Here is an 11,954-nt window from a genome sequence, read left to right as displayed (position 1 = left end):
AAGAATTTTTTTTACAAGAAGGATGAACTTAGTGAAATCAGAAGCAATTCACCTCTTTTCCTTCTCTTTTTCCCCAGGTTCCTCCACATTGCTGTTGCCCAAGGGAGAAGGGCACTTTCCTATGTCCTTGCAAGAAAGATGAATGCTCTTCACATGCTGGATATTAAAGAACACAATGGGCAGGTGAGGACCTTGACAGGGAAACGGCAAAGATGTGGTCATGGCGAAGAAATGACGGCTAGTCTCATATTTATGTGTAGGTCATTTCAGAGTCCTAGATCAAGAGAGTTCAGTTAATATTAACTTCAGGATGTTGACTCTTTGTCACTGTCAACCTTGAAGTTATTAACATTAACTTTGTAGTTATTTGATCAAAGACCAACTGAGTATAATAAAGCCGCACCCTAAGCTTTTTAGTTTCCTTGTGTTACAAGGTCTTATTGCTTATTAATAGGGTTTATTTTCTCTACATGGATTTTCCTCTCAGTCTTAGCTTAGGCTTATGTTCCTTGTTATGATAGTGTTACATGTTTTTAAAAATATTTTTTTTCCTCTGAATGTCCACAGAGTGCCTTTCAGGTGGCAGTGGCTGCCAATCAGCACCTCATTGTGCAGGATCTGGTGAACCTCGGGGCCCAGGTGAACACCACTGACTGCTGGGGCAGAACCCCTGTGCACGTTTGTGCGGAGAAGGGCCACTCCCAGGTGCTCCAGGTAAGAGGCAGCGAGCCAGGCTCCCATTATCATAGGGCCAGAGGGATAGGGCGTGGAGATTAGAAGTCCAACGTAGGTTGCCTGTTGCAATAATCTCTTTTGAGTTGACTTACTCCTTTTCTGGAATACTTGTAGATGAGTATTTGTGCAGCTTGCCTTTTGCTAACAGATATGTGTTTTTAACTTCTGCAGGCAATTCAGAAGGGAGCAGTGAAGAGCCATCAGTTCGTGGATCTTGAGGCAACTAACTATGATGGTAAGCAATTGACACATTCATTTTTTGGGTGAAGAAATATTCAGAGAGAGGGGCCCATTAGTTGTAAGGGTATTAAGTTCTATACCAAGAAGGAAGAGAGGTGTAATTCAAGCTAAAATACTCTATAGATAGAGTTAGCACTAATACCCACTGGAGGGGTTACTCAGATTGCTTTACTGCTTCATGCGGAGCCCACGTATACATCATACGAGAGGCCATCCTCAAGGCTTGTAGTTATAGAGCAACTGAAAGACTCGATGGGATGCTTGACCGCTGCTTTATTATACTTTTTCTAGGCCTGACTCCTCTGCACTGTGCAGTTTTGGCCCACAATGCTGTGGTGCACGAACTCCAGAGAAATCAGCAGCCGCATTCACCTGAAGTTCAGGAGCTTTTACTGAAGAATAAGAGTCTCGTTGAAACCATTAAGTGTCTGATTCAAATGGGAGCAGCAGTGGAAGCCAAGGTAAATTCACAGAAGGGTTTGGAAATGGGATGTAGGGGAGAAGTGGTTATAGCAAAAGGTCATGTTCCCAAGTATAAGTTAAAGCTTTTCCCTCTTTTTAAATTAATGGAGTGAATAGTAATGTATAGATAGTTCAGAAGCTTAAATTTTAAAAGATCATCTCATCTGCTTTTTTGATTCACTTTTGGATTATTATCCCAAAGATCATTTAGCTGTAAAATAAGTTACTCTTTGAAAGGAAATGGAAATGCTTGAAAATTGATATTTTCATTTTGGCTTTCACTGTCATACATGGATAATTAAGGTAGTGCTTTTTGTAAGGATTTCTTCATTGTTTTGGCATCTGGACTTAATCTTCTGTTTTTTAAACTGGAAAAGATTTTATTCTCTTTAAGTTTGAGCTTTATTTACTGAGTATCACCTATATACAGGGCACTAAGTTAGTGGCTCTGGGGGAAAAATACCTAAATCATAAGCAACTTGGGTCCTTGGGGAGCTTACTGTCCAACAGAAGAGGTGAGAGATACAGCTTGTTATAAGTTACAGAGTGGCCACCAAGTTTGGAAACACAGGTGAATCCATAATAAGTGATTTCTTGTATTATGTTACAGTACATAATAAAACAGTATCATCTATGCTTCTGCATTTTATGACCACCCTGTATACAGGGTAGATGTGATAAGAGGCATATTAACAGGGAATTTAGGAGGAATGAGAGATTCCATGGAGCTTGGGGTGAAGGAAGGCTTTGTGGAGAAGGGAGTATTCAGAGTGAGTCTGCAAGAATGAGTCAGACATGTGAGAGACGGCGAGCGTGGTGTCTGAACATTCACTTCTCTCCCCCTCTTGCCTTGACAAGGATCGTAAAAGTGGCCGCACAGCCCTGCATTTGGCAGCTGAAGAAGCAAATCTGGAACTCATTCGCCTCTTTTTGGAACTGCCTAGTTGCCTGTCTTTTGTGAACACAAAGGTACTTTTAGAAAGATTCAAGAATTGCACGAGAGTTGGGATGACCTTCTTCATACCTTATTCAAGCTTTTGAGCTGCTTTCATGAAAGTCTTCCTTCCTGATGGGTGTCGTTTCATCTCTTGGTCTTCAGGCTTACAATGGAAACACTGCCCTCCATGTCGCTGCCAGTCTGCAGTATCGGGTGACGCAGCTGGATGCCGTCCGCCTGCTGATGAGGAAGGGGGCAGACCCAAGCACTCGGAACCTGGAGAACGAACAGCCAGTGCACTTGGTTCCTGATGGCCCTGTGGGAGAACAGGTGAGGGCCACAAATGGGAGAAGAAGTACTTTCAGGCACTTGGTCAGAAACTTAAGGGGCAATGAGATTGTGCAGGGCGGAGGCCAGCTGGTGGTGCTCTTCAGGTGGGCTCTGTCAGTGTCTGTGTCTCACAGTGGTCCCTGTAGCCCTTTGGGGTCAATTGCTTTGTTTCTAAAAGAAGATGTAAAAATTTGAGGGTTTATCCCTGAACCCCGAATGGTCAGAAGTCAGGTAGTCTTTTCTTTTCTTCCGAGACATAAACTTGGGTTTGGAATAAGTCAGAATGGTTTGAAGTCTGGAAGTGGATGAAAGAGGAGGAACCAAGGTTCCTGCAGACACCAAGGAAAGGGAATCTTAGTTTTGTGAGTAAGTGATGAGCCTTCAAGTATCGTGGGTATTAAATGAGTCAGTATCTGCCGAGAGTTCAGAATAGTCCCAGGCACATAGTGAGTGCTCAGTAAATATCAGCTGTTAACAAGGATTTCTGGCTACTAGCTGATATCAGATAAGAAATAGGAAGGTTACTTATGTAATTGAGAACCTAGGAATATTTTGTATTTTAAATAAAATTGTGCTTTACATATCATATGGTTATATATTACATTTAGGGATTAAACAGTTTCACATGACTAAGCTTTTCTTGATAACAAGAACTGAATCCTTTAAGAACTTAAAATATTTTTGATGAAACTCTTTTCCTGGAGGGATTGTGGCTGTGGGTCATTGCATACTTTAATAATCACAAAATAAAACATATGGAATGCAATTCAGCCTTTCCTTTGATTTATAACCCTCATTATGACTGTAATGTTATAGTAACTCACATTTGTAGAGCTCTTTATAGCTTAAAATGAATCTCTTGATAATCTGTAGAGTTTTCCTGTGTATTATACTGCTTAATAGTTAGGAAAACTTCACAGTGTAAAGGTTCAGCTGGGAAGACTGAGACTCAGAGTGGTTCCAGAGGGTAGGAACCATCCTTAAGGAGTAAATGGCGAGTCCTAAGCCCAGTGTTCACTTCTGCTTCGCTGTTTGTGGTGTGCAGTCATAGAGCAATGCTCTCAGGGACTACTGAGTATGGAGAGCTGTTTGACTCTTCACTAAATATTCTCAGATTACTTGCCTTTCTGCTTCTGTATTTGTGTGTCTCTGTGTGTGGAGGGAGGGGCTTTTCCTTTGCTTTTATCATCAGACAATGGTCATTCTAGCAGCTATCAGCTGCATCTCCCACTCCAGTCCTCTTTCTTCTAAGCTGTTGCTTCGGATCTGCTGTGGGCTGAGAGACAGATAGTAAAATTTGTCAGGCTCGGGTATAAAATCAGTTAATAGACTGAATGAGCCTGAGGGCTTTCCTATGATCCACATAGTTATACACAGATGCTTTAATTCTTGGATATCATGACAGCTATCTTGACTCGAAGGGCATTATAGATTTACTTGTGTGTGTGAGGTGGGTTCTGAGTTCTTGGTTGAGGTTGACTTCAGGGTAGGTGAGATACTATAATAACCACAGTTCCTGCCTTATATTAAATGTTCTCATAAATAACAAGAGGAAAGATTCGGAAAAGAATATAGGTCTTAGTCAAACTGTGGGAGATTTTCAACTTCAGATAATTTTTAATGGAGATGCTTTACTTTCTTGTACTCAAACATCATTATAGGAGATCTGTAATAAAGTTTAAAAGGAATTATAGTCTTTTTTAAAAAATCACCCTAAAATCTTGACATATATTGTTGCGTATTTCTTCATATATTTACTTACAAGTAGACAGGAATGGTGTAGAGCTTATATACTCTACACCATTTCTTACATGAAAGGAAAGAAACTGAAGGAAATGTGGTACTTTGATTGTGAAACAGAAACCTCACAGATGCTGTTGGTTTCCTTTCCAGATCCGCCGTATCCTGAAGGGGAAGTCCATTCAGCAGAGAGCCCCACCACACTAGCTCCACTGACTCGGAGCCTGCTCGGCAATACTCACTGTCAGTTAGGCAGTCCTAATGTATCTGTACATAGACCATTTGCTCTGTATTGGCAAATGTAAGTTGTTTCTATGAAACAAACATATTTAGTTCACTATTATATAGTGGGTTATGTTAAAAGAAAAGAAGAGGAATATCTAATTCCTCTTGGCAGATTTCAATATTTCACATCCAGGTATCTGGAATCTAGACATCTGAATTTAATCTGAACGGTAAAATTGACTTCAGTTAGCAGTAGCTTTTGGGGTAGGAAAAGCCTTTGATTTGTGGCATAAGGCATTGCTCATGTAGCTATTGCCAGTTTAAAAGGAGACAGATTGTAAACTTTTTTACATTTTAAAGAAAAATGAAAGCATTTGAAAGTTAAAAAACACATCTGGATATAGTGTTGAGGCTTCGTTTGGCCTGATGCAGTACCTGAGAGTTACTGTTGGTGGTGGAAATTCTGGTCATTGGACTAGATGAAAGGTACCATGGTTAAAGTTTGATCTTTGCAAACTGTACATAACTGTTATTTTTGTCTTTTAAAATATTTGTACATATATGGTCATTAACACAAATGGCCACATTTGAAATGTGTAAATCAATAAAATAGAGAACAAGTGAATTGTCACTATTCTTAAAAAGTTACACATGCAGAGGAGCTGTGTAATCACCCATCTACCATCTCTGTAGGTGAGACAGATGGGGAGTTGTTCCCTTAGTGGCTGGCAGAGCTCTGTTTGAATTATAAACATGCTTCTTCTCATGCATTGAGATGAGACACCTGATTTGCAGGGAATTGCATGGTGTTAAAGAGAATACCTCTTTATGACTCACTTTCTAGAATTTGTGACTTACTTGCTCTGTTGGAGTTTTTGTTTTACCTTTATAGCAGCAACAAAAAGTCACTATTGAAACATGTCTTCTTGGGTTTCTGTTCTCAAATAATGATAAGGCACCATGATGTTTTATACTACCATTCAGAAAAAAGTCTTATTTTTTAGTAGCGTTAATCCCATTAATATTATTTTGCTCTGGCATCCCCTGAGTAATGTATTTGGCTTTGATTGCACATTAATTATTTGTAATATATTTGATTCATTAATTTTTTTTTAAATGAGAAGTCTTGTAAGCAACTGACTGACTAATCATCTTTGTAGCTAAGTACTCAGATCCTTTTAAAAAAGATAACCTTTGGATCGATCACATTGTTTGACCCTGTATGTCTTGTGGACAAAAGTTAGTTATAGTTATTTGGTATCTGAAAGTATGGCTGTGATGTGAACCAGTCTATTCACACTTATGGAAAAACTTATGCATGGTTTTAAATAAACATTAATTCATTGATATTGTTTGTCTTAAAGATGTGCATTTTTTTTCTAGTACTTTATTTCTATTTCCCAAGGTTGAAAAGTACTATTAATTACTAATCTAAAAAACTTTAAATTAGCCAGTATATATTAATTTGGATTTTTTTTGAGAACATGTTTCCTGAAGTTCTTTAAGAGTTAACATCAAAACACCCTTTGCCAAGTTCATTAGTAGAGATTTATTAGATTCTGAAAATATTGTGGAAGTTTGAAAGATATTGTTTATTATTTAGAATTTTATGTGCTAAAAAAAGCTAAATCTCTATGTTTATGACTTTACTTTTCACTTTATTTTGTGGGCACAGTGAACATAGGGAAAACAATTTGGAGATTACCAAGACCATCCTGAGAGATGTAAGCCTGGGAACAGCAGGAAATGGGGTCCTTCCCTTTCTCACGATGCCAAACACATCAACATCTCTGTCAACATGAGTCAACTACTGCTCATATATTCTAGTTCTTGTAACTTCTTTTGAGAATCTGGTGAAAGCTGTGAATCGTTTCCCTGGAGAAATTCACCTGTCTGTGTATACACAAATGCTGTTTACAGTATTAGGGGCTTCACAGCCACCAGGAGCCCTTAACTCTCAAGTTAAGAACCTACTGTAGTTCTATTTCTCTACACCAAATATAATTTTTCTTCCTTCATATAAATGAAATCTCAAGAGTAATTTGCATTGCAAATAACAGCCTGATAACCAGAACAGTAGATATACTGAGCATAGATATACTGTGCATAGATACACTGTGAGCTTTTTCTGAAGTGAGTGTGTACATTCTCTTAATTCCAAATTCCCTCATAATTAAGTAATTGAACCAGTGCTTAGCAAGCATGTGATTTTGTGTGTGTGTGTATTTGTGCAAAGCTGCCTGATAGATAATCTGAGTCATTCAAAGACATACAAGGCGTATTTCTTATCCTTCAGGTACATAAGTGGGAGACACGGCATGCACCTTATTAGATGTCATAAAAAAAGGGGGAGAATTACAAAGATTGAGAAGAGGAAGACTATATATCTGAATGGGGAGAACTAGGGAGACTTCAGGGTAGAGCATTTGAGCTATATCTTCAGAAGAGTTGATTTGAATGTTCATACAAGGGGAGAGGGAGGTGAATGAAACCAAAGGACGTAAACCAAGGCAATAGTAGCAAAAGTATTTTGGGAGAACCACAAGTGATACAGTGAAGCTTGGTTAGCATCTGGGTGACCAATAAGTTTCATCCTGTGTTCTACCTCTAACTGGTAATACCCTCATGAGTAGCATGTTGAGAAAGACCAAGCAGTCAAGGGGCTTGGCAGGAGAGAGTGCTGTAATTGATTAGCCATATCTGCCATACGGGTATGGGGTAATGCCTGATGGAATGTTCCTTAAAGAATGACCCCCACAGAAGCCAAGACTACAAGCTCATTGCTGCAAACTCAGTGCCCAGCACAATGCCTGGCATATAGTAGGAGTTTATAAAATGGATCGGTTAAATGAGTGAATAAATGTGTGCTAATCCTGGTTGGGATCATTGGTTTTGGAGGGAAGTGGTGTTTTGAGCTACAGATAGACTAGAAAGTACTAATGAGTTAATGACTATCATAGTTCTGAACTTAACTCAGCCATATAATTTAACAATGATATCAATGATACGTTGATGCAGAATGGTATAGTTGTACTCTTTCTTAAAAAATCAGGCAGTCATTCTGTGCAAAGAATTCACTCTAGTACTGTAGTTTGGTGCTTCACCAAGGAATTCCCTCAAGTGTCAGAGACCCTATCTTTCAGCTCTATTTGTTAATCAAATCAGTAGCATTTATTATCCTTTCTATTTTTGACTTAATCAGGAATGGAGAATTTCCTCAAACTCCTCTAACCTTTAATAAATGTCAACTTCTTAAACTCAGTACTGCTCACTTCCATTTTCTGATACTATCAGTTCTGTATTGAATGTGACTCCAGGAAGAAAGCAACTTCAGCCACTGGCTAAGTTCTTGTTGGTCTCTCTGAGACCAGGCCTGGGTACAAACTTTTAGATTACTACTGGGTCTTTGGTTTTCCTGCTAGTGCCCTGAATTTGTCCTTGAGAGGTGGGGAGTGACTGTCTTTTTCTTTATCAGAGGCTCCACATCTCTCCCAGTATCTGACACATAGTAGATGTTCAATGAATACATCTTACATTGAATTTAATTCTATGGTTTCCTTTTTAATTTATATTTTCTCAGTGTATATTATACTTCAATTTATTAACATTGTATCATTCACATGGAATTTACAGTTTCATCCAGAAAGACTTTTTTTAGAGACTTGTGATTTTATTTAATTTTACTTTATTTTGTTTTATTTTTATTGAAGTACAGTCAGTTACAAAGTTTCACTTTCTGGTGTGCAGCACAATGTCCCAGTCGTGCATATACATACATTTATTTGTTTTCATATTTCATCCAGAAAGACTTTTATCTTCAGCTATACACCAAGTCTGGGTTCACTTAATTTTCTCAGCGCCCTCACTCCACCTTTGGAGTGGGCTATGATTTAATCCCTGCATATACCAGAAACATTGCACAGGTGGCCCATTTCCAGGAGGACTATGTGGAGATTGCTCTCAAAGTGTGTCTAACTTCCTTATGGGTGTTTTTTGTCCTCCAACCCCATGTTCCCTGCTCTTCTGTGACACTATTCCCTTTTTTATCAGTGCAAGAGGATTTGGGGTGAGAGCAGCCAGACAGCTGGTCTAACTGCTAAGTGCCTTAGGTTCAAACTCTCAGGCTTTCATGGACATCAGCATCTTTTGTGAAGCTTGTTAATCATGCCAATGCCTTTGCCCCACTCCTAACATTCTAAATCATTATCTTTGGGGTTTTTAGGGCTTCCGGCAGGTACCTGTGAAGATGATTCTAGTGCACAGTGTAGTCTACTTTAATTAAGGAATGCAGATTTCAGAGAGTAGCTGTGGCTGGTCGGTAGTAATGGAATGGGTTGCTGGAACCCACGGAGATGAGGCAGCAAACTGATGAGTGCCTGCTGTGTGCTAGACATGTTAGATCTCGTGTTACAGAAACTAGCTTTGAAGGAGAGATCAGGAGTCACCTAAACTGTTTTTGTTGTTGTTGTTGTTGTTGTTGTTGTTGTTTTCTTTTTCTTTTAGAAAATACTTTGAGGTTATCTGATTCTTAATCCTCAGGTATATTAGTTTCCTAGGACGATGTAACAAATTACCACAAACTTGGTGGCTAAAAACAGAGAAATTTATCCTCTTACAGTTCTGGAGGCCGAGAGTTCTGAAATCGAGGTATGGCAGGACCACACTCCCTCCCAAGGCTGTAGGGAGAATCTTTCCTCATCCCTTCCAGTTTCTAGTAGCTCCATGTGTCCCCCTGGTGTGGCAGGGTAACTCCAATCTCTGCCTCCATCTTCCCATGGCCTTCTCCCCTCCCTTTTTTCTCCTCTGTGTGTCTCTTATGGGTCACTTGTCATTGGATTTAGAGCCCACCCGGATAATACAGGATGACCTTATCTTGAGATTCTTAGTTACACGTGCAAAGACCCATTTTTTTAATTGAGATCACATTCCCAAATTCTGAGGTTTAGCACTTGGATGTATCTTTTTCGGGGGGGCTATGATTTAACCCCTAGGGAAGACAAGAAATGTGTATCCCTCATAACTTTCTAATTATTCTTTCTCTAATCTCATTTTTCTTACCAATCCAAAAATTTCCAACCATTTGGCATATCCTTACAGAAACCTAACAAGGTTTTCAAAGGCCCAGTATCGGTTATGGACTCAGATGCAAACACTGGTTCTGTTTCACAAAGCCGTCTTATTTAGCTTCCCCCATCTGTTTAATCTCGTCTTCCATGATACCCCAACAAGCGGTCAGGCGAGTCTCCTCACCGCTCAGCAGATGCCCTGTTTATTCCTGTCTCTAGCTGTGCTCTTGCCTATCCAAATTCTGGGTATCTGCTTGGGTGCCACTTCCTTTATGAGTCTTTTCCCAATTCATACTGACTTCTCTTTTGCCGGAACTCTTGGAATTTAAACTCAGTTCCTATAACATTAAATCTGATATTTTTATGGTATCCCAGTCTTAATTATTATAATCTGGAAAGTTGGCTCTGAATCACTGACTAGCAGCATTTGTTTTTAAAGACAACTTTAAATTTTTTGGGTGACTGATATCTCTAGGGATACAAGAAGGTCGCTGGTGATGGACAGATAAATCATCACTGTGGTAGGAAGAACTCTAGATGGACTGTGATCTCTGCCCCTGGTACTACTCCTATAATTGTGTTATGTTACATGGCAAAAGTCATTTTTCATTTGTAATTAAGGTTGGTAATCAGGTGTCCTTAAACTAGGGAGCCTATCCAGGTGCACCTGGTCTAATCACCCGAGCCCTTTTAAAGCACAGCGTTTTCTTTGGCTGGTCATCGAAGAGGAAGTTAGATTCTAAGTCTGAGAAGGATTCAGTCCACAATTATTGGCTTTGAAGATGGAGGAAAGTGCTCATCAGCCAAGAAATCCAGGTACTTTCTAGTCACAAAGAAAACGGGATCTCAGTTCTACGTGGCTGAAGAAGGGAGTTCTGCCAACAAGCTGAATGAGCTCGGAAGTGGATTCTTCCCCGTAGCCTTCAGGTAAAAGCTCAGCCCAGCTGACACTTGAGTTTATCCTTGCATGATACTCCATGCAGCGAATATAGCCAAGCCTAGCCACACTTCTGACATGCGGAACTGTGAGGTAATAAATGGGTGGTAGTTTAAGCGTTTCAGTTTGTGGTAATTTGTTTTGCAGCCATAGAAAATTAATACAATCGGTAACAAAGGATTTGAGCTTGTAGTGAAAATTTACACATTTCCTGCTATTTTTTTTTTGGCTTCAGTTTTATTGAGGTATAATTGGCACACAGCACTATATAAGTTTAAGGTGTACAGCATAATGACTTGACATACATAAATTGCAAAATGATGATTACAGTAAATTTAGATAACATCCATCACCTTATATAGTTACAAAATTTTTTTGTTTTTCCGTAAGGTAAGGACTTTTGGATCTACTCTCAGCAAATTTCAAATATATCATACAGCAGTGTTAACTATAGTCGTCACATTGTCCATTACACCTTCAGGACTTACTTATCTCATAACTGGAAGTTTGTAACTTTTGACCACCTTCACCCAGTTCCCCCATCTCCCACTCCTCATCTCTGGTAACCACAAATCTGCTCTATTTTTCTATGAGTTTGGTTTTTTAGATTCCACATATAAAAATACGGAGTGTGTGTGTTCATCCTTGTGCAGGGGCCATGAGAATCTTCTCTGTATTGTTCTGACTTTAGTATACGTGCTGCTGAAATGAGCATCCTATTCTTAAGTCTCCAAATCAGGAAGGGATGTTTTCCAGTAAACTGAGGTACTCAGTACACGTGGTCACTGCACAGGCTAGCAGCTCCCTTAGTTTAAGATACCTCTCTCTTGTCCATCAATTTCTCACTACAAATTGGAAAATTTCAGTGAAAAGAAAGTCTAGCTTCCTTATTGCCTATGTTTAAAAAAAAAAATCTACAAGAGGGCCCTTGAGCAGGAGAGGGTGATTAAAATGGCCTATTTGACCAGCAATACCATTGGTTCACCATATAGACTCTGACCGTTGACCTCTGCTATGAGACTGGGGCAGATCACTCTGCAGCAGCCAAGACTTCAGATGGAAGGACTTGTTTATAAAAGAAATATGTATGTACTCACTCACTTCAGGAACTGGTCAACAAATAGTTGCTGAGGGTGCTTAGAAGGATGAGAACTGAATTTAGGGTTTCTTCCGCAGCCTAGAATTAGAGATGATGGGCAGGAGCTTTATTAGCTTAACAGGCTTCTGTTTCTCCAGTCACGCTCACATAACAAAAACGAATGGTTAGACATTCATTTGGGGT

General features: G+C 39.4%; 1 protein-coding gene and 1 pseudogene across 2 annotated transcripts in view; one reads left to right on the top strand and one right to left on the bottom strand.

The window, feature by feature from the left end:
- The window catches only part of NFKBIZ (NFKB inhibitor zeta), a 30,155-nt gene extending 24,123 nt beyond the window's left edge, over positions 1-6,032 (top strand). For both annotated transcript variants that reach the window (XM_064495796.1, XM_031456403.2), the window contains 7 exons: positions 78-183; positions 568-714; positions 907-970; positions 1,267-1,436; positions 2,296-2,406; positions 2,537-2,704; positions 4,598-6,032. In XM_064495796.1, the coding sequence (XP_064351866.1) occupies positions 78-183; positions 568-714; positions 907-970; positions 1,267-1,436; positions 2,296-2,406; positions 2,537-2,704; positions 4,598-4,651 (820 nt within the window). In that variant the 3' untranslated portion in view covers positions 4,652-6,032. The remainder of the gene's footprint in view (positions 1-77; positions 184-567; positions 715-906; positions 971-1,266; positions 1,437-2,295; positions 2,407-2,536; positions 2,705-4,597) is intronic.
- A 5,258-nt stretch (positions 6,033-11,290) lies between these two features.
- Positions 11,291-11,387, bottom strand: LOC116155887 (U6 spliceosomal RNA; annotated as a pseudogene).
- Positions 11,388-11,954: the final 567 nt, after the last annotated feature.

The sequence above is a fragment of the Camelus dromedarius genome, chromosome 2, assembly GCF_036321535.1.
Source record: "Camelus dromedarius isolate mCamDro1 chromosome 2, mCamDro1.pat, whole genome shotgun sequence".
In the NCBI taxonomy this organism is placed as follows: domain Eukaryota; kingdom Metazoa; phylum Chordata; class Mammalia; order Artiodactyla; family Camelidae; genus Camelus; species Camelus dromedarius.
This window is presented reverse-complemented; position numbering and strand designations above follow the sequence as displayed.